This window comes from Laetiporus sulphureus, assembly GCF_001632365.1.
Source record: "Laetiporus sulphureus 93-53 unplaced genomic scaffold LAESUscaffold_51, whole genome shotgun sequence".
Classification (NCBI taxonomy): Eukaryota; Fungi; Basidiomycota; class Agaricomycetes; order Polyporales; family Laetiporaceae; genus Laetiporus; species Laetiporus sulphureus.
Genome location: NW_024468560.1, coordinates 69,625 through 90,196, shown reverse-complemented (window position 1 = coordinate 90,196; position 20,572 = coordinate 69,625). Strand labels below are relative to the sequence as shown.

General features: G+C 52.0%; 7 protein-coding genes across 7 annotated transcripts; 3 read left to right on the top strand and 4 right to left on the bottom strand.

The window, feature by feature from the left end:
* Window positions 1-712: 712 nt before the first annotated feature.
* Window positions 713-2,789, bottom strand: LAESUDRAFT_730486 (TIP49-domain-containing protein). Its single transcript, XM_040909843.1, has 10 exons — window positions 2,643-2,789; window positions 2,539-2,616; window positions 2,499-2,500; window positions 2,243-2,476; window positions 1,966-2,187; window positions 1,608-1,913; window positions 1,392-1,552; window positions 1,185-1,325; window positions 919-1,154; window positions 713-842 (listed from the first exon to the last, which is right to left on the bottom strand). The coding sequence occupies exons 1-9, from the start codon at window positions 2,734-2,736 to the stop codon at window positions 1,022-1,024; spliced, it is 1,371 nt and encodes a 456-aa protein (XP_040759866.1). The 5' UTR covers window positions 2,737-2,789; the 3' UTR covers window positions 713-842; window positions 919-1,021.
* Window positions 2,790-3,047: 258 nt separating this feature from the next.
* LAESUDRAFT_730485 (Clavaminate synthase-like protein) lies at window positions 3,048-4,713 on the bottom strand. Its single transcript, XM_040909842.1, has 8 exons — window positions 4,408-4,713; window positions 4,322-4,345; window positions 4,016-4,219; window positions 3,615-3,929; window positions 3,414-3,560; window positions 3,356-3,376; window positions 3,266-3,285; window positions 3,048-3,213 (listed from the first exon to the last, which is right to left on the bottom strand). Exons 1-8 carry the CDS (start codon window positions 4,570-4,572, stop codon window positions 3,054-3,056), a joined length of 1,056 nt encoding a protein of 351 aa, XP_040759865.1. The 5' UTR covers window positions 4,573-4,713; the 3' UTR covers window positions 3,048-3,053.
* An 86-nt stretch (window positions 4,714-4,799) lies between these two features.
* On the top strand, window positions 4,800-5,460 carry LAESUDRAFT_794270 (EF-hand; the record flags this gene model as incomplete). The annotated part of the gene is made up of 4 exons (XM_040913949.1): window positions 4,800-4,950; window positions 4,984-5,079; window positions 5,167-5,314; window positions 5,373-5,460. Coding segments are annotated over 4 exons (483 nt in total), but the record flags the coding sequence as incomplete, so codon positions are not given.
* Window positions 5,461-10,004: 4,544 nt separating this feature from the next.
* LAESUDRAFT_662437 (uncharacterized protein) lies at window positions 10,005-10,847 on the top strand (the record flags this gene model as incomplete). Its single annotated transcript, XM_040904991.1, has 2 exons — window positions 10,005-10,364; window positions 10,401-10,847. The coding sequence occupies 2 exons, from the start codon at window positions 10,005-10,007 to the stop codon at window positions 10,845-10,847; spliced, it is 807 nt and encodes a 268-aa protein (XP_040759863.1).
* Window positions 10,848-11,280: 433 nt separating this feature from the next.
* LAESUDRAFT_763064 (uncharacterized protein) lies at window positions 11,281-13,186 on the bottom strand (the record flags this gene model as incomplete). Its single annotated transcript, XM_040913197.1, has 3 exons — window positions 11,281-12,012; window positions 12,076-12,159; window positions 12,215-13,186. 3 exons carry the CDS (start codon window positions 13,184-13,186, stop codon window positions 11,281-11,283), a joined length of 1,788 nt encoding a protein of 595 aa, XP_040759862.1.
* Window positions 13,187-14,126: 940 nt separating this feature from the next.
* LAESUDRAFT_763063 (uncharacterized protein) lies at window positions 14,127-14,591 on the top strand (the record flags this gene model as incomplete). Its single annotated transcript, XM_040913196.1, has 1 exon — window positions 14,127-14,591. One exon carries the CDS (start codon window positions 14,127-14,129, stop codon window positions 14,589-14,591), a length of 465 nt encoding a protein of 154 aa, XP_040759861.1.
* A 2,890-nt stretch (window positions 14,592-17,481) lies between these two features.
* On the bottom strand, window positions 17,482-17,986 carry LAESUDRAFT_730484 (uncharacterized protein). Its single transcript, XM_040909841.1, is given in 4 exon segments — window positions 17,482-17,515; window positions 17,531-17,577; window positions 17,638-17,772; window positions 17,841-17,986. The coding sequence occupies 2 exon segments, from the start codon at window positions 17,930-17,932 to the stop codon at window positions 17,640-17,642; spliced, it is 225 nt and encodes a 74-aa protein (XP_040759860.1). The 5' UTR covers window positions 17,933-17,986; the 3' UTR covers window positions 17,482-17,515; window positions 17,531-17,577; window positions 17,638-17,639.
* Between the last annotated feature and the right edge of the window lie 2,586 nt (window positions 17,987-20,572).

Below are 20,572 nucleotides of genomic sequence, written 5' to 3'. Positions count from 1 at the left end.
TGTGCCATATGAATGGAAGGAATACACCACCGATGGAGTGCCTCGCACGTTGGTGGGTCGGTGCTCTCAAACAATGTCACTGTTTCATGTAGGCGGCCAGAATTGGTCGTCAGGCGTTCGCCATGTCATGGAAACTAGGGCGGTAGCTGATGGTGTCCCGATCGATGCAGTACTGAGGCGCCTATAATTTAATGCGAGGAAGACTCAGTGGGGTCAGAGAAGCAATGACACAACCTGGATCCGCACGAATGAATGCAGAACCGCCCCGAATGGCAGAACAATCTCAATTGTTCGCCTTCTAAGGCAGCGACCTGCACAATGAAGGCAGATCTCATTCGGCCATTGCGAGCTACGTGCTTTGAGCATGTCCGAATCGATTCACACGGGTGAGCATTGTCATAAGCACTGTATATCGATTTAAACGAACCTGAAATGCGTATAAAGGTAACTGCGCAGTTGCTCGGAATAGCTTGATCTATGGCCAGGTAATCGCCCCGACCAACAGCTCGAGACAAATCAATACACACCTAATGCGTTCCCCAAGCCCGAACCCTCGCCCGTCGGCGCGGATCCTCCAGCCATAGCGAGACTCCACACCAGAAGGCGACTTCCACACACAACATAGCATGCACATAGGCATAGCCGCTCATACGCAGCACCAGTCGAATGCCCAGGGACCGCGCTAGCAGAAAAAATTATATACACATTGAATTGAGCGTGCGGGTCATGCTGCACGCCTTGAGGATCTAATACATCGGGAATCAGTACTGCTATGTATGAAACAGACGACCATGCCAGGCTCGTCAATGTTTTGCTCAAGCTCCTTCGCATTCACACCCTGCCTGCGACGGATAGAACGGCGCTGAATCAGCTGTCGTCGCCAATCACCAAGCTACCCACATACCGGGTGCTACATACCACCATCCGCTCGCTCATGTGCAAACATTACAGCATTTTATCCGCATTGAACCTGCCCTCCGTGCCGATCGCCGCCGCGCTTATCTTCGCATCCAAGAAGAGCTCAACCCATCTCGTTGACATCCTCCAGCTCGATCTGCTTGCAGCCAGCCAAACCTGCGAGAATCGAGGCCGGTGTGAGGAGCTGCAGTGCGTACTTATTGCGAGCGAGATGAGCCACGACATGTCCGAATCGACTGTGCAAAGATGTATTGAGGATGACTTACCGAAGTGAGGTCGTCTCGCCGCGCTGTGCAAGTTTGTCGAGGACGCCGGGGCCGAGTTGCAGACCTTCGACATCAGCGCGGAGTTGGACGACCTTTGCAATCTCTTCGTGGGTGTGACTGTCCATTTTGACGATGAGGCATCTATTGAAGGAGTAGTTTAATATCGATTATCCTGTCCGTCGCTGCCTCCGAGAAGTGCCAACGGGCCTATCAAGAAGGCCGACTGGGATCCCATGTGGTGCCACGATATTGATCGTTCCCCGGACGAGTGAGTTGCCCCGGTTGGTAGCGAGAATCACTGTTGGCGCCATGGGAGACTCTAGCAGAGCATTGAGGTTCGTAAAGCACTCAATATCAAGCATGTGTACCTGACGAAAGGTCCATCAGTTTCTGGGCCAGCACCTAGCACATGTGAGAACGCACTTCGTCGATGAAGACAACACTCGGGATGACCTCGGCGACGCCTTGGTCGACATACTTCTTGACAACCTTGTTCACCTCGCGGGGCAGCTTCTCCGTCACCTCTGTTCTGCCGCTCTTCATGAGACTGCCCATCACACTCATGATGTCCTGGCCGCCCTGCGGTCGTGCATTTGCCGCATCGAGATCACTGAGCATCACGTCCTGCACGAGTTCCTTGCGCTTGTGCACCTCGCTATTTGGCAAAGGTACATATGTCTCCGACTCTAGATCATAAGATGATGCATATGTGTCTGAGCGTCCGACCCGCTACAAGCAAGAGTCAACGATGATGGTGAACATAATCAAGACATGAACGTACCTTCACCGCACCTGTTCCTACTTCGACGTAGATCACATCACCGACCACGATCTTCTCCTTGAGGAGAGCCTCACTCAGGTCCAGCCGCAGCTGCTTCGTGCCCTTGACTGTCTTGAGCCCAACGATGACACGACAGACGATCTTTCCGTACCTGCTCAGAGGATTTTCATACTCCGCCGGTGAGAGCTCCGTCACTTCACCCTCATATACCTCTTTTGTTTCCTTTATCCGCGAGCCTGGTGGTCAAGCATGTGAGAAATGGTAATGAGCCATAGACGAGAGGAGACGCGCCTATAGCGTGATGGAATGCTTCTGTGAGAACCTCCGTCTTATTGACTTCCGTGCTGTACACTTCCGAGCCAACCATAGGACAGAATGGGACCTTCACACCAAGTTCTTGCGAGATGGCAAGGGCGAGTGCAGTTTTTCCCGTACCCGGCGCACCGACGAGCAGGAGAGCGCGTCCAGAGAACTTACGCGACTTGACGAGCTCGACGACCATGCCGCAGGCCTATAGATGGCGTGTTACCGACTGCTCATTTGCCCATGTCTCGAAATCAATCTAAAAACGACTTCCTTCACGTGCGGTCGTCTGTCCGATGAACCCTGCGGCATCAGCATTCGCAAAACCCTCGAGAGTGAGGCCAAGACCTTTAATGTGCGAGTGAGGCGCTAACGAGACGAGCGCGATGCAGAGGCGGTAGAGGGAGGCGGGAGGGCGTTGTGGGCGACGGGCGCTGAAGACGTCGAGGCTTTCATTGGGTTGGACATGGCGAGATGTGGTCGAGCTCGACTGCGAGGAGGGGAGACGCGCGCAGGCGTTCGGCACAGCAGTTTGAAACTCCGACTATGATGTAGACTACGGTTGAACTGAAGCCGGCTTACGATACAAGATTGGCCAGTCTTGCTTACTCGAAAAGCGCCGCGTGGCCGCGGCCGGGTCCCTTGCTCGGAGCACACCGCTCGCTGCCGCTCGCCGTCACGAGGGAGGAGTGCATCTGATCTAATGAGATGCGAGCAATGCGTTTCTGACTGAAGGGGAGGAATTATCATATTTATATTTTTGAACATGATTTTAGGGTGAATGCTCAGGCATATTTCTTGACGTCCTCCGGTGTGGGCCCAGCAGGGTCGTCCGAAGCAGCCAAGTTGCACTGATGGAACGCCCGCACCTGGTGTGGCTTGAACGCACCGACAACCGAATGCAAGATTCTGCGGTTGTGGAAGACGACGAGATCGTGCTCATTCCTGAACGATGCCCATCAGCGGATGCGAGGAGTCTATTTCAGGTGACGCTCACCAGTCATGTGGATATACAAGCTGACTTTAGAAGGAACGATGATATCAGAGGCGGTTGTCCTTCTCGAGTAATTCTGCTAGAAGCACTCACCGAAGGCGCGATAGCAGGCCTCTGCATTTTATAGAGCACATTTTATAGAGCAATGGACTGTGCCTAGGTCGGTGATGTGCACACCATCTGGGTATAGTACACCCTCGTGGTTCGTGCCCTCAGAAAGAGGATCGACAAGTAGTTCCGCAGCTCCGCAGGGGTGGGCTTCGAAGTGCAGACTGCCTGTAACGGGGTTCCTCCAAAACTAAAGAAGTTTTCAGCAATCTATCTTGGCACCGAATGATGTTTGATGTCATACAAGAGGGAGTGTTCTCCTCCGCGATTCTTCCCAAGGAGGAAGCTGGTCCAAAGGAAGCTCGAGTCCTTCCATTTCTATACTAAGCCCGGCGGAGATTGCGTGCGTTGGGGCTATCAACACGTAGGGGTGCACATACTTGACCTTGCTTCGCACTGCCAGGCTCTTCAGCTCTGGAGGAAGGAGATCGAACATGACCTTGCTAGACACGAACACCGTCGTACCCAACGGGACCTCCAGCTCGTCGCCCGTGCCCTCGTCGTACCGACAGATCTGCTGATCGCCGTTGGGCACCTTGATCCCATACAGCGTGGTCACCTTTGGCAGGGACAGGTCGTACAGCGCCGCGTCGATGTGCCAGCGGTAGAAGCGCGTGTAGCCTTCTCCTCCTCCTCGCGCGAAACCTGCATCTTGTGGAAGGTAGTGTGAGAGGGATGCTTGAGCATTGCCTCCAGGAGGCCCTCGTGGTTGTAGACAGTGCCATACCTGATGAGCTGGACCTGGGGCTGGCGAGGGATGGTCTTGAGATCCGGATGTAGGATAGACTTCTTGGTTTTCTCCGTTTTGTTATTTCCGCGTCCATAGCTCTCCGAGGTCGGATCAAAGGCCTGCCAATGTTCATTTGCTATTGTACTGTGCAAAACACGGATACAGATGGACTGGCATTTGTGAGCCTGTACTGCTGCTCAGTGCTCAGGTGTGAGGTCCACATCGCGGAAGAGCAAAACATCATGCTGAGTGCGTGGCAGATATCAGTCACCCACATGGAAGAAAGGGGACAAGCAACGAGCCGAACATTGTAGGGAAGCTGCTCGATCCGCTTCAACGGTTCGGGGGTCAACTCGCTGGGGTTGATGCCCTTGACCTCTATGCCAAAGCCAGCGAGCTTGGAGGCATCAGCGGTGGCGGGGACGGGAAGAGATGCGATCTCAATGGCCATGGTGTCGTCGAGCGCGGACATGCGTGAAAACAGAGCAGATACAAGGCACGGATGAGCTGGGTCGTGTTATGCACTGGCTGCTGGCTAGACGACTCCAAAACGACAAGCGACCTATCTTATCATGACACTCCCGCTTGGCCCGCCACCGCTCGGCGTGACGTGATGGACGCGTCGCGCGTTCAACTTGTTATCACGCGTCGTCCTCGCCCTTAGCGCTGCCTCCCCACAACACTCTTTCCACCGTCACACATGTACCCGATTTCTGCGGCATAAAAGGCCAAGCGACGCACACACGCGTCCTTGCGCTCATCGATGAGCAAAAGCAGGAGATCAAAGAGGCGTTCAAGCTCTTCGACATGGACAAGGATGGCTGCGTCGACTACCACGAGCTCAAAAGCGGTTCGCTGTGATCAAGCGCTATGTGTGCGTTAGGGTTCGACTTGAAGAAAGCGGAGGTGCTGAAGATCCTGCGAGATCATGACAGGACAGGACACGGACTGATGGACTTCGAAAACTTCGCGAAAATCAGTGAGTGCATGCTTTACGCGTTCCACGTCATTCAATTCCTTTCCACTATTTACCCCTCGATGACATCATTCTTGCTCCGTTCTGCAGTGAGCGAGCGCATACTGACCCGTGATCCCATAGAAGAGATCCGCCGCTCGTTTCAGCTTTTCGATGATGACAACAACGGCAAGATCAGCCTAAGAAACCCGAGGAGGGTGGCGAAGGAAATTGGTGACCGGTTGGAAGATGATAAACTGTACATCCCTTGTCATCGCTTCTGAGACGTGGTGGCTGATATTGTGCTATGCATTTAGGCAAGCCATCATTGACGAGTTCGGACTCGACCAGGACGGAGAGATCAATGAACAGCAATTATTTGCGATCATGACGGATGATGCATAGGACATTTTTCGATCATTCTTGATTCCAGTCAACGTCATGTAGCTCAAAACTTTCGTCTGTTTGATTGTTGAGTCTATTGTTATGTTTTTTCTTGGTAGGTCTCGACTATGATCAATTATCTCAATGAATCCTTTTTATGCAGTACATTGACTTCACTTCTCAGATAATCTTTCGATCTGTATCATTCTGAATATACCAGATCAATTGTACACAGACACGTCGGTGATATCGACGTTTATCTCAACTTCTTTCTGGAACCTCGGTGCTACACCGTCAAGCTCGCATTTGAGGATTTGCTGATTATCGCGTGTTCCATGTGATGCGCTGACCATCGACACAGAAACAAGGAGAGCGTCAGAATGGCGGAGATACCGGTGAGTCATAGTACTATCCGCACACCACTCGAACATGATAGCAATGCAGTTGCAGATCACATCCAGGAACAGTTTATTTATACATTTTATCTCAGTCTATCCGGGTGCAATACTACCCAGAAGGTACGGAGCCCAGCATAGCTGATGCTGAACTGGGCAGAGGAAAGGTGACTCACAATTGGGAGGCGGTCTGACGTGTCGGTCTGCTTGCCCGGGATAGGAAGGTGGGCGGCGTCATAAAACGAGGCACGGAGGTGGCAGTGATCCAGTGAACAATTGCAATTGACCCATGGGCAGTTTCACCAGGTGAGCTTGTGACACTTTGGCCTAGTCATCGACATTCTAGGGTACTCTGTCGTATGGCGCACGTAAGGCTCAAGGTTCACTTCGGTCGGCGGAGAACCATGGGGCTGACGCCGCTCTATGCGCGGTGCTCAGCAGTAACAAGCACAGAACACAGCACGGCCACGCTGCCTACAATAAGTGACCCACATGGTCCGAGCGTAGTGTGAGATGAAATTTGTGGACTATTCATATTCATACACGGAGGTGGCCGGAAGAGACACTTTGGATAATCAGTATGAGGACTACATAACAGGTGCTAACTGATCGAGAGTACATGCAGCTCGGCTCTCCTTCACCTCTTTTGGAAACCCCGTTGAGAAGTTGAATTCCTGTCATGAAAGCCCTAGCCATGAGAATACGCGTGATCGGGTGAGTGCGATTGTTCGAACGGGTGTGCATCACTCATGCTCTCCTACGATGGGCATGAAACCGGTGAAAGTGTACTTCACAAAGTCCACTTTTCCCACACAGCTGCAAGGACACTCTCAGCAATGTAATGTGTGACGGCTCGTGTACTGCGGCCAGGTATTTCAAAGCCCATACGATTCTATACGCACCTTACACTAGATCCGACTGGCGTATGATGCAGCACGCGCGGACAGTCCTGCAATGTGAAGTTATTGCGGCATTCCGACAGATCAGACTCATGGCCTACGCTCACTCCCTCTGAAGTCCGTCTTGCTAGCAGTCTTCTCACAGCTTGGCTTCGCCGTTGGAACTCCACTTATAGACCATGGAGCATGGTGAGATCGTCAGGTGCACTACTGCTGTCAGCCTCGTGCATCACATGCACCATCTCAAGCCTTGATCGATATCTATTACTGGTACCAGCCCTAGAGTGTCGTTTGCGCAGATTGCTAGGTTAGTGACAGCACAAATAATTGAAGGCCAAGTTCATCAGGTGCTCTTCACACAGTAGTCCATCCTCCATGTCCAGCAATATCGGAACCATAGCTTCAGGACCTTCCAGTGGCCCAGAATCTGATATGTCTGATGAAGGATTCCATTCTGCAAGAGAATCGATCAACAACAGCTCAAACGAGAGCTCAGGTTAGCTTCCATCTCCCGAAAGGTATTGAAAACCACCTAAGTATACTCGACTACATTAGACCAGAGCGACGGCACGGTAGGACCAAGTGAAGGCAATATGGGTGTCGAAATACCAGCAAGGCCCTATCGTGGTATGTTTCCCCGTCAAAGTGGCTAAAAGAACGCTGGCTGACCAGAGAGCGAGAAATAGGCTTATCTGGTTCATGGAGAGTCTTCGGTAGTCCCGGCGGCCCTGATGGTCAGTGGTTTATCCTGACAATTTACGATGGACTTAGTGCCATGCAGACCCGGCTGGTGGTCTCCGGTACTCGGCATCTTGTCAAGGAAGAAAGAGGCCTGCACCCCCCTTCGAAACTTTACATCCAGAGGAGGTGCTCTTCGCTACTCAACCGCCTGAGACATCGACGTCTACGGCATCAACATCCACTGAAATGGAAGTCACAAGACGAGCTGCGGGTCCAACAGACGGTGTGCGCACGACAACGTTTCATCCCACTGAGGGTTCTTTGAAGAAAAGACGCGTACTACAGTCTGCCCGACATCATAGCTCCCCAGTGTCACGAGCAATGGCTGCTGCACGTATTGTCCCAGGCACTTCCGGACTCCCTGACACCGATGAAAAACCTGGAGCTAACCTCCAGGGCCGTCGCGAAGGGGGTATCTCAATCAGCGCGGTGAGGCCGACATTCGATTTTACATTTCGTATGCCAGCTGCCCCGTCTTCAGACAACATGCTAGTGCAAGTGCCACATCGAGAACCTTCCAGCGGTAGTGCACCGGCACCCCCTGCTGAAAGTTTGGCGGTCTCTTCTGCGCAATTTGCTGGAAACGGAGTGTCCGTTATGTGTCACTTACCCTTTGTCGATGCTAGTGCTTCGTCACCGCATGTGGTTCATCCTGCTCAGCATACGCATCTGCCTACATCTGTGATTGGATCCTGTCCACTGCCAGTGTCCGCCTTCAACTTGGCACGTTCTACAGCGAGCGTTGAGGTAGTCGGACTGGCGACTACTTTGCAGAGCAGAGGGGCTGGAACAGTTCTGCATTCTAGCAATTCTCGGGAACTGTCAAATGCTGATCACCCATCATCGCCTTTCCGAAGAACGGATGCAGAAGACACCCATCCAAGTGCACAGGATCTTGCAGTTGCAATTCTACGCAACCGACACGATCCTAGTATCAAAGCCAGTCGTAGAACGTTGGATGAAATCTGCACAGCTGCTATCACTTCCTTTGATACTTCGTCAACTCCTTCTGGGACTCTACAAAGCATGGAGGGGCGTGAAGCAGGGCAGATATCGAGCATGATAGCTGGCACTCGCACGATTGTTGCTCTGCCACCCAGTGGTCTCGATGAAGGCTCCTCCGAAAGCAACCCGTCACATGGTCATTCGCTACACAGGCTCAGTAATGCTAGAATTGTCGGTGAACAAGTGCCCGTAGAATCATCGAGGAGGCTTCTCTCATGTCCGCACACAGTGTATGACAGAACACAGGACTCTTCAGGTCAAATGGAGGTATATTTATCAGTGCTAACACATGCTCTACCCGTCCCATGAGACTCACAACATTTGGAGATGGAAACAGACACTGCTACCAACATTGACCATCTTTTCGGCCTCCGTCGTTTATCGGCTGATGAGGATGATCTAGTATTCTCGAATCCCTCACTTTCGCCGATCCCTAGGCATGAGGACGCACGTTCGATCCCAAATAATACTTCATCTCTATTCAACTTCGAGACAGCTGCACTCTCCAATGGTGGTCCTACCTCTGCGTCACCGTCTTCCCATCTCCACTATCCTCAAATCAAAGAGACTGCTATGAACCGCACTAATGCTGACGTGAGGCAAGTCACCACAAGCTCAGAGATTGCTAGTCCAAGTCATCGGAGCCACCATCAACGGGCGCATCGCGGGCAGGGACCCTTCGACGAGCAGGCATTTCTTGAAGTTACAAGGCTCGGTGATGACCGATCTGGAACTCATCATTTCGATGCCTCTTCCTCAGCTCGTGGCGTATATTCTTCATCCACGGAAACAACTGGCGCGAATCCTAATCTACGGCAGCATGAGCTGGCTTCTCTATCCTCTCCAAGATCACAGAGTGCACGATCTACAGCATCTCATCATAAGATCGACCACTGGAGTCGTTCTCATAACTCAAATTTGATGCCTCCGTCGCGGATCTCCTCACTGTGGAGAATGCAAGCTTCTTCTCCTGGTGTTCAGATGGGACTTTCTGATGGAAGGATCACCCATGCAACATCGCCTCCGAGACATTCTTTACCACCCGAGACACACACAACACCAGCGTCTCATCTAACACCTGGGCGCTTACCAGATCCAGAGTCAGAGCGAGATGGTGAAAGCGCCGTAAGCCCTTGTATTTTTTTCTACACTGACAGTCCGCATTCACACTTGCATAGCCCCCAGCTGCGACTCGAGGTGACATTCAATCCCTCACAGGTGCAGTAGCCGAATTAGTACAAGAAGTACGAGCGTTGTCGCTCCAGATTGCGAATCCCTCGTCCTCAGTGCCACGGAGTGGGCGTAGACCCTCCGATGATATGAACGTCGATGGTGGAGACGACGGAGATGATGAGAGCGATGATCCAGGACCCTCTCCTCTTCGCCGACGAAAAGCCGGATTCACCAAACATCGATCTGTCGTGGAAAATCGGCTTGCCGTGCGTATCATTGCATTCATGCATCCCATAACTACTGAACAATGTATCATCTTTAGGAGGAGGTCAGAGAGCATTCCAGGATTCTCATGAGGTGTGAGAATCGAAATTCGCCCATTGATGAAGCGTGTATAGTGTCTCCGGAAGATATCCGAGCATGGGACAGTGTCAGCCGTTGCTGTAGTCCAGAACGCTTTCGTATGGACCTCAATGCGACAGCGGCAACTCCTTGGAACAAGTCTGTAGCCAAGGTTTTCGTGAAGGACTTCATCGCGGCGGAAGTATATCAGTGTCGAAGCGAGATCAAGATTGAGAGAGCATTCATTGCCCATTTCAGGACACTAAAAAGGCGTTACGAACGGCAAAGGCAGACGGACGCAGAAATTAGCCGGAGTACGCACAACCATGCGAAGGACCAGCGAAGACATACTGTGAGCTTTTCTTTTCTGGTCTACGCTTGCATTCTCATGTAGTATGATGGCCAGCTCTTTCAACAACGGCTCAAAATCGCTGTAAATACTGCTCAACTGCGGAAGCATGTGAACATCCTGCGAGACCTCAGACCGGATGGTATGAGCTCTGACGAGCCCGACCCCGTCGATATGGGTTTGGGAGTGCGACAGTATTGCATATCAATTATGCCGTGGAGGAGCCCAGCACTCAATAGCTGGTTGCGAGTTTTCGACACTACATACCGTTTCTCGAAATTTTATTTGCAGGAGGATGACCGCGGCGCCCCTCCACGTGTACGAACTGCTATCCTGCCTAACTCTGCTCGTCCACAGGATTATAGCAGCCGTCGCCCAGTGCCTGGATTGCCAGGTAATACTTACAATCCAGAGTGGCTCCGACGACTGCATCCGGTCGAACTAGAAGATCTTCGTAGAGGCGCAGAATATTCATTCATTCATGACGATGAGTTGTTCAAGTAAGTGCAGCCTCTTATCCCACACTTCCTGGTTCTGATGCTCCTGCATCATTAGCTTGCCTCCACCTCGTCCTGCTAGGCATACTAATAGGCATTTCAACTTCTTCCAGAGCAGTTCCGGTGGAAGGCAGGGCTAGGGAACTGGTTCAAAGATGTCCTAAAGGTTTGAGATAGTCGGACTTTCTTTAGCTTGTGATGTTCTTTGGTCAATGACACATGTATTTCTCTGGATACTCATCATATTTATGGCAACTGTTAATGTTCATTTCATCCAGTCTTGCATACACGCACCCAGGTTCGAATGATCCGCGGAGACGCGTAAAAACGGTGATATACCTTCCATATCATATAAGCGACTATATATGTTTCGTAGTACAATGATGATCCTATCCATATTTCCTATTCCGTAGCACAATAGATCCTGGGGTATCTCATATTTATTTCTTAGAGTCCACGTTCCGATTTTCAATTCGTCCCTGTTTCACGTATCTCGGATGTCCCTTAAGTGGGCTACGATTCTTGGCTTCGCCTCCCTCCTTGTCATTTCTCACAATGCCCGGCGACTTTCTATGCGGCTTGAGATCAGAAACTCCCTTCTCATCCTTGTCGTCGGCATCGTCATTGTTATTGCTGTCATCTTCCTTGACACGCCGCCCGTTGATCAACATGGGTCGGAGTCCATCCTTCGCGAGCCGCTCGAAATGAAGATGCTGCTGCGCCACACGACACACGAGTATAGGATTTGCCGGGGCAGGCGTGATCCCCGGCAGCGACGCCAGGAGGAAATCTGAAAGGGAGACCGAAGAGGAGTGGCGGGATGGGTATGACGACACAGACGAGTAGTCGGACTGCGAGGCGAGAGAGGCGAAAGAGAGCTGGGGCAACGTGGCTTCACTCGAAATCAACGGTGAGGATGGAAAAAAGGGAGACATAGTCGTTTCGAGCTGTTCCGGGAGCACGGGTGAGTCCTCCAATCCTAGCGCAGGCGCGGCAGAGGATTTTCGAGACGTAATCTCCCGCGCCGACTCGTGCTCCAGGAAGCGGGCGAATGTGTTGGGGTCATGCCACTTCTGGAGACGTTCCTCTTCGTTCTCCATTTCGTCCTCGAACACTTCATTTGTGAGGTACATCAAGTTGGTGTCCTTTCCTTGCTTTCCTCGGGTGCCATCCTATTTGCGTCCACATGCGGCTATGCGGATCACGCCTCGCGAGCTGCCGCGCCACTTAAACACATAAGGCTGGTTGCCCCGTCCTCTATGCACCGGAATATTCGTCCTGTTGATGGTAATCTGTACTGAAATGCCTGGTAGACGGCGCTACGGATGCAAGTCAACACAATGTGATGAGACATGGCTACGAGAGCTTACGTACATATATGATGCCTTCCTGCAGTCCAAGTTGGACAGAACCGCACCATACTTTATCTAGAGTGTAGTCATCTTCCGGTTCCCACATCCATCCTGCAGTCCCACAGGCGTCATCTTCGAACCCGGTCTCATCCACGCTCGATACAACATCCAGGTCGCTGCTGGCACTCGAGAAAGCAAAGCTTTCCTCTGGGTACAGTGCAGCACACTCTTTATCATAGAGGTCTCGGAACAGTATTTGTTCTCGTACGCTCGACGCTCGTTTGCGGACCCGTCCGGTGTTCGGCTTGATCCTGGGTCGCTCATTCGAGCCGGAGAACTGAATACCACCGCGTATCTCGAAGACGTGTCTGATCCAGCCTTCCGGAACCGCAGAAGTGACGGCCGGGTGGAAGGCAAATGAATAATCTGGCGTACCAGACCTTCCCCGCCATATCCCCTGTGCTGTGTCTCGCCGTGCTCCCTTCCCCACAAGCCCTTTGCCTGCAACTCTCTTCATGTCGATAAGTTGCCTGCTTCGATTCCGCTTCGTCAGTGCCTTGGCTGTCGGCGGTACATCCAACCATGTATCAGTTGCGAAGAGGAACAAGATGAGATGATGGATGTGGCGCAGAGTGTAGCTCTTCGGGACCTGCACGATACGATAGACATTGTGAAGCTGGTTCTTCAGTGTCCTATCTGCTTCATTTCTAGGAGGATCATACACAAGCTGGAAGTGTAGAGCAAGATGTTGGCCAAAGCGGGTCAGCTGGGGGATGGTAAGCGCGACGAGCGAGTGTTTGAAACTGAACAGATTCGATGGCGAATCTGATGGCGTAGGGTATGTCCACAGAGTGCTGCTTAATGAGCGAAGCTGAGTGGTGAAGATATGAGTGGTAGATCCCGCTCGGGGCTGCTCGTGTGAGGTCGCGGAGCTCTTGGACTGTGGCGTCTCGGTCAAGGAAGCATTTTCGGCATCTAGCACGTGCTTCAGCATCGCTTTGTCAATGCCGTTAGGTGCAGGTGTGGTGGACAGGGAGCAGAATGTACCGACGAGGCTGGGGGGACGGGGAGCAAGTCGTCGCCTGTGCACGCCCACGTGATCGCGATAGTTGCGTAAAGGACACGAATATGCTTACTTTCCTTGCACAGTGCAGGCTCACTGCACTTGATGCGCGCGCCTTGTATTCGTCCCTGGATGCGTCCAGTCTGCCGTAGGCATCTCCCTGTACACACACCATCGACCGCCTTCGGCGGTATACAAATTGTAAATAAAAAAAAAAGAAAAAAAGTGCAGGCTCACTCAGTGGGAGCCGCATCACAAAGGTGGCCATTTTCATTTTACGATAGTTTGACGTCGACTTCCGTCACAACCACGGCTATTTTCGCCTCGACACACTGATTGTCGCACTGCTGTTGGATGGCTTTTCATGTCCTCGCTGACCACTGTTGCAAATATAGTGTTCAAGAGAGCCAACAAAGCCGTATGGCTGCCGCGAGACATGGGCACGCATCATCAAATTGCACGTTCTGCTGTGATTGCTTTACGCAATCGCAAGGGCTGGGCAGCAATTGGCTGCCGACAGGTGTTTAGGCATATTTTTCCAAAAAATTGGTAGCCGATCTGTCGCCTGGCGGCCCCACATCGTAATCTGTGGTCACGTGACTCTCCGTGAGTCATTCTGGATGCGGCCCTACTTTTCCCTCATCTTGTATACTTGTCTCATCCTCCTGGCTGCCTCCTGCTTCTCAATGACTACGGAGATCCGTCCCCGGAACTACGGGTCATGTCAGGGCAGGTTCTGCATCAGGAGTCTCTCGTATTTCTCGCTTCTTCTTCCACATGAAATGCTGCCCATTACCACCACCTCTCCCTCTGATTCCGACGAGGACGATGGATGGATGGATGATGATGATGCAACTGCATACTCGCGGCCATGGACACTGCCGCTATCATATCTGCCGCTCGGTCTGACCTTGTTACAGGCCCAGTTCCATCATGCCCGTCTGTTGCCGCTCTGCACACCATTGAGGCCTCCAGGTCAGCCAGTAGCAATATAGGCAGCAGCGCAGCATTGATATTCATACAGACGCCCGTGTCGCCCGCTGCTATCATGGAGGCTTCCTCTGAGAGAGCAAAGTCTCTCGAGGCTGCCGCGAAAATGCTCGTGAAGGAGATTGTAGTCAGGTCATTCGGACATTCCGATAACTACGCCATGGTAATGCCCGTTCCAGATGGCCGTCGCGGTCCGTTTACTGTGAACAATATAGAGTACCCTGCGGAGCAGATGCCTTCTTCTCTTCTGTCTGTTGACATCGCCCAACCGCCGGGACCACTCCCAGTGTGCTCTCTGCCATGCCCGAATGCACCACTTCTTCAGACACTGTTTGGGGGTACCTGACTGCCCAGGAACACCCTGCTTGATGGGCCAATGCACACTTGCCAAACGGTGTGAGTGCAGAGTTCCTTTCACCGTCACATCCACCGTCTATCCTCGATGACTCGGACGTGCCTAGCTATGGGCCGGATTCTGGCGACGAAAGCAGTCACTGGTTGCCACCACGGATGGTCTTACACTACGGGGGTGGCAAGCCAGATATATCCATATCTATGAACTACGAAGGCTCTCACTCGCGGATAGGATCAAAGGAATATGTTGTCGCACATAGACGTTCGAAATCGGGTTCGCATGTACAGGACCACCAGAGCAAAATGTCAAAGACCCAGGTACCCTTCACGCAATCCCTTTCATATGACGTGAGTCATCCTTCCAATCCACCGCAAGGAGAGGATCCCTATACACCTCTTCACTCTCCAGAAAATATTTTGATTCTTCCATCCTGTCAGGAGAGCGAGGCTCAGCAGCCCACGGCGCGAAGGCTCACAGGCAGCGCAAAGCCCGTCTCACAACTCCCGTCTGATTCTAGATCGCATTCGCAATCTCCAGCAGGTGCACTAGGGTCGTTGTCACTGCAGGGCGAACCTCCTCCTCTGCTGCAGCAAATTCCGAATGCGCTCCAGGGGCGTCGTGTTCGCCGTCTCACAATGGCTCCCAGCAAGGTGTGGTTGCACCATCGCCAGTGCGCGCTTTCGATCAGACACGGGTCCCTCTCCCGGTCAGTCTGCTACCGATGGTCTATTCTCACTCACAGTCTCCCTTCCACCCACATGTTCTGCCAACCTCCTATGTCTCTAGCGCACGCTCCGTAGCAGCACAATCTCAGTTACCCTATGCATATCACCCGCCAGCAATTGTCTATGCCCCTTCATCGAAGCATTCTTAGTCACACTACAGCCCTCCTGCGATTGTGTACTTCCACCAGCCACCCAGGCCCCTCGCTCTCGCGAGGCACCTACAATTGCATACAGTCATTCTGCACCTGTTCCCCAGCGATCCCACCGGCCTCGGTACGGCAGCCCCCCCCCCCCGCACCACTCCATCCACTCTTTCCCAGCTATCGCTGAGGAGCCTGCACTAGTTCCGTATGGCAGAATAGCTGCTACAGTAGCGGCTGTAGCGTGAGCTGTGATGCTCACACCCCTGCGACGAGTGTCATATACGTGCCAGCAGATCCGCGTCCGCGCTCACGGCCATCGCACAACTCGTCACCCAGTAACGACCAAAGCGAGTGTGGGAGTCGCACCTCAGGAAGCACATACTACGTTCTGCTGACTCCAGGTTAGAAAGTCAAAATCGACTGTGAGTGTCTTTGTTCTTCTGGCTCAGGTGCCTAATGCGGCTTCTATCTACACGGCGACGTCGACGGCCAAATTGACCCATTCTCCGCAGTTCGCACATTCAGGGACCGAACGGCCTTTCTTTCAGCGAATCTTCAGCATCTCGAAGCTGCCAGGCTCTTTGGTGAGCACGGAGTCGAGGGGGGGGCATGGGTAAGAGAATGTCCCGGAAACATATAGTCGGCACGAGGATGACTTCTGTCCTCAGACATTTGAGACCAAGAATTTTCCCAGCCGAGAGCAATTGAGACTCAATACGGTGAGACAGTGCGTCGTACCTGATCAGGGCCTTGGCGAGGGTCAATATAAAGTTCTGCCGATGTCCGACCGCTGCAGAAAAGATCAGCACTAGCATGTAGCAGCAGGAATACGAGACATACTGGTCTTGTTGAACACGACCCTAGCACGAGGTACTTGAGCCGCTCCCTGTACGACATCAAGCACAACTTCTGCTTCTCATCGTGGTAAAGATCGTTGAGGCGCTCTTTGCGAATGCCCGTGACGTCCGGATCGTCTGGGTCAAGCATGCGGTCTTGGCCATCATGCGTGCCGACACTGCCGAACATACCACGAACGACTGGCGCATGAGCTTCCCAAAGCTCACGACGGCGATCGCGCAGCCTAGCGTCGGGTGCATACGCCCTCTCTCCAGGGAGTGCCGATGTGACGAGCCCGCTAAAGAGATCCGGGACCGAGGATTAGGATGCATAGTACGCTTCGGGCCTCATATGCCTGGGTCCCATTTTCTGGGTCATAGAGAGTGTCCTCTGAATCTCCGCTTCCTTCAAATTGAACGCGCGGGTGAATGTCAGGAGAGATTTGGTGAGGAGGAGACGCCATTGGGATGCTCCGTCGGAGAGCGCTTCATCTAGCGATTTCGGAGTAATATTCAGATGGCCTCAAAATCCTGGGATTATGCCGCGGTTCCGGACGGGCGGAAAGCTGGTAAGTCTGGGGTGAATTATGCTCCAGCTCCTCAGAGAACCGGACGCAACGTCCACTGGACTGGGAGGAACGCCTCCGGGTGTGTGAACGTAGCGAGCACCCATCCGATGCTATGACGTCCGCAGAGGATCACATTTGCTTGGGGGTTCAGTTCGGTGATCAACTAGAGGAGGAAGACAACGAGGACCTGCTCGAAGCGAGGGAGCTGTGCGGAGGGGAAGCACGACAAGAAGGGTGGTTGGTGGAAGGCATGGCGAGATGTGTGAAAGTTTGGATGGTGGGTGTGGATAAGTGGGGAAGCCTGCGTGCAAATCAGAGGTGTATTTAAGCATCTGAGCTTCGGCAGCGGTGATGTGTAAAGCGCACATCCGAGCCTGAGCGGACGCGGGAACGGCAGCGTTGCAAAGTTGACCACCGCATCATGAGTCCCGCCACAGGCCACAACATGTGGCTCTAGCCGTCGTTAGCGCCCGTTACTACATTAGGCGCCTGCATGTCCTCCGAGCTCCTCGGAGGTGTCTCACTCACGGCACCATTCCAGCATGACCCTGCTCGAGGGAAATTAGCAGCTACTATGTACGAGAGCCTCAACAAGACCACTATGCGTGTCACAGAGCTCGTGGGACCAACGCTACTGGACGTATTTGCATGACCGTACTTCTTAATATACTGCTCGAGAATATTTCTAGCGGACAGTCTGTTGAGTATGCTCTGCACCGTGAGTGCATAATTATTCGCATCTATAATATCTGTACTATCTACAGCTTTAGGCAACCAGCGGACTCTTCGCCATTAAAGGGAGTATCTCCGATCTGATGTTCGCAGTGGTAATCTGTGTGATTTCGTCTGAAAAAATGAATTGTAAGTGATCACCCATAGCCAAAGATAATTTCATTACACTAACCCTGCGTGTCGTATCCTCCACACGATAAGCACTATTGAGCTGGGGTTCGAAGTCTATACACACGACAGGCACTTACCTGGTGCGACCTCGACGATATCCGCGCTGACGATCTTCAGGCTGGCTAGACCCTGGAGGATCTTTTTAATCTCCTTCATATGGTATCATTATGTTAATTCTAATTCATCTTTCGACATAGACCTCATGTAACTTGCTATACAAATAGTGTCGACCCTCTCACATTTTTGGGCATCCATAGACACCCACAGACGGGCATGAATTCAAGCTCGAGAAGCCAACGATTTGCCGGTACCTCTACAGATGGTCCCGGAGCCAGCTCTTCTGCTCAATGCATCCACCAATCCAGCATTCAGCACGTCCACTAGTCCGGCGACCCTTCATTCGATCATGATGCAGTCAATGACGAACAATGCTACCGAAGTGGATACACGAGTCAGCGTGCCGGCAGTGCCTTCGTCAGCGGCTGGTGCATATCACCTCGATATGTTAGCTGAAGAACTGCAGTCCATCAAGACACGTGTGCTCGACGAATCGTCCCACCCATTGGGGATTTTTGTCACCCAACAACGTCTCCAAAAACTATGATGGGGCACGGAATACCTCTGGCAAGACGAACTGCCCCGGATCAAACCATCGCGCGGCCAATTCGCACGTCAGGCACTGAAGAGCTCATCCCCCCCCCTTCGGGGCCATCCTCTGAGGCTCTGGCATGACGTCGCCGCCGGACGACAGACAGGACATGACGCCTCCAGCACGACAACCTACGGCACATGCTGGAATTTGTAGTCTAGACCAGAAGACGATCGCTGACACTGACAAATTTACGGCCGTCGTCTTCTCGTCATTGTTACATGGTGGAGGGTTCAGGCACTTAGTGCTTGCGAGATGCCAGTTGGCCTGCTCGAAACACTTACCTCTGGAACTCTAGTGGAGCTCGTAATGATGTTTACGCTGTGTCCTGGCATTCAATATTCAGGAGCTGAGGCAGCCTACCAGCTTACACAAAGTCAGAAGACTACATCGCCGATATTTAGCAACTCCGTTCATCCATCGCACCACTGGCATCACCGGGATTGCTGAAGGCTGGTACACTACTGAAATGTATATTCAATATATCATGTTCAGCATTGCGTATTGCTGCCGGTTATCCTATAGAGAAACCGTCGACCTCTGTCCCCTCTCCCTCTGCCCTCGATCTTGCACTTGCTTGACTTACACGGGTAGAGTAATTGTTGTATTTCACTGATCAGAGCACATCATTGAACACGCCATCCGTAATCATCCAACCATCCTCTATGAAGTCATCTTCCATCTCGACATCTGGTTCAAATGGTATTGTCACCAGATCCATCATCTGCACAAGCGTTAGCATGACCATGGCTTGACACAAGTTTCAGCACTGACCCGATCTAATGGTAGGATATGCACACATGATTTTTCAATGCCACAGATATTGAGAGCAGTCCTTGCACAATGAGACTTGACATGGGAGGGCCTGATCACTACGACATGAGGAGAGTATGTGTCATAGAACAGTTCGCCGCCGACTATTGGAAATCGATGGTATGGGTCCTTGATCGCGTCAGATGCTGACAGTTCTTCTAGGCACTCAGTGGTCAAGAAGGTTTCCTGGACATATTTACCTTGAGCGGTCCGTCTTTCATGCAAAAATATCTGTATGATTCTCCCAGCTTTTTTGTGTTTTTGATAGGGTGAGACGAAGACAATATTGGCATCCTTTGGCGAGATGGAATGAGGACGATAGGTAGCGCCTCCGATGGTAATCCTCTTTGTAGCGTTCGCCAGAATCCGGGAGGACGAGCGAGCGGATGATGGAGCGGGGCAAGGAGAGCTCGGGCTTATATGCCGAGCTCCCTAATTAGGATTACTTTATATATAAGTACATATTTGGGATATTACGTAATGTGGTGCCAGCCACAACGTCTTCACTGGGTGCTCTCGGATTGCTCCCTCCGGGCATTCCCAACACTCCCCCTCAAGCCGACGGGCATCCCTAGTAATCCCATTAGTTTTTGATGCCTGGGCTTAGCAAGAGGCTTGGTAAAGATGTCCGCGGTCATATCGCCTGTTGGACAATATTTTACCTGAATAATTCCATCATTAACTTTCTCTCGAATGTAATGATGTCTGATATCGAAATGCTTTGATCGCGCATGGAATTGCGGATCTTTCGCAATTGATATAGCGCTCATATTATCGCCGTTCAAAATTGTCGGTTCGGTCTGTTCGAAACCTATTTCTTTGAATAGATTTCGCAGCCATACCGTCTCTTTTGCAGCTTGAGCAAATGCCGTATATTCGGCTTCCATAGTAGATAATGCGACAGTGGATTGCTTCTTCGAGCTCCATGTCATCGCACCTGTGCCTACTAGGAAAACATATCCTGAGATCGATTTTCGATCTTCATCATTGGCAAAATTGGCATCGGAATATCCCTCGAATTTACATTGTTCGAGGTATGGTTTCCCTTCTTTGGGACCATATACTATTCTGACATCTCGTGTGCCAGATAAATATCTGAGGACGCGCTTTGCGGCTGTCCAATGTGCCATGCCAGGATTGGCAGTGAAAGAGCTTAAGTGTTGTACCGCATAAGCAATGTCTGGGCGCGTTGCCACAGCAGCATACATTAGAGATCCGATGAGTGATGCATATCCGTTGCTACGGTTTTGCACGTCATCGATCCCAATTTCCTCCTTCTCGAGGGGAATATTCGGATCAAGAGGCATGCCTACCGCATTTGAGTTCGCTAACCC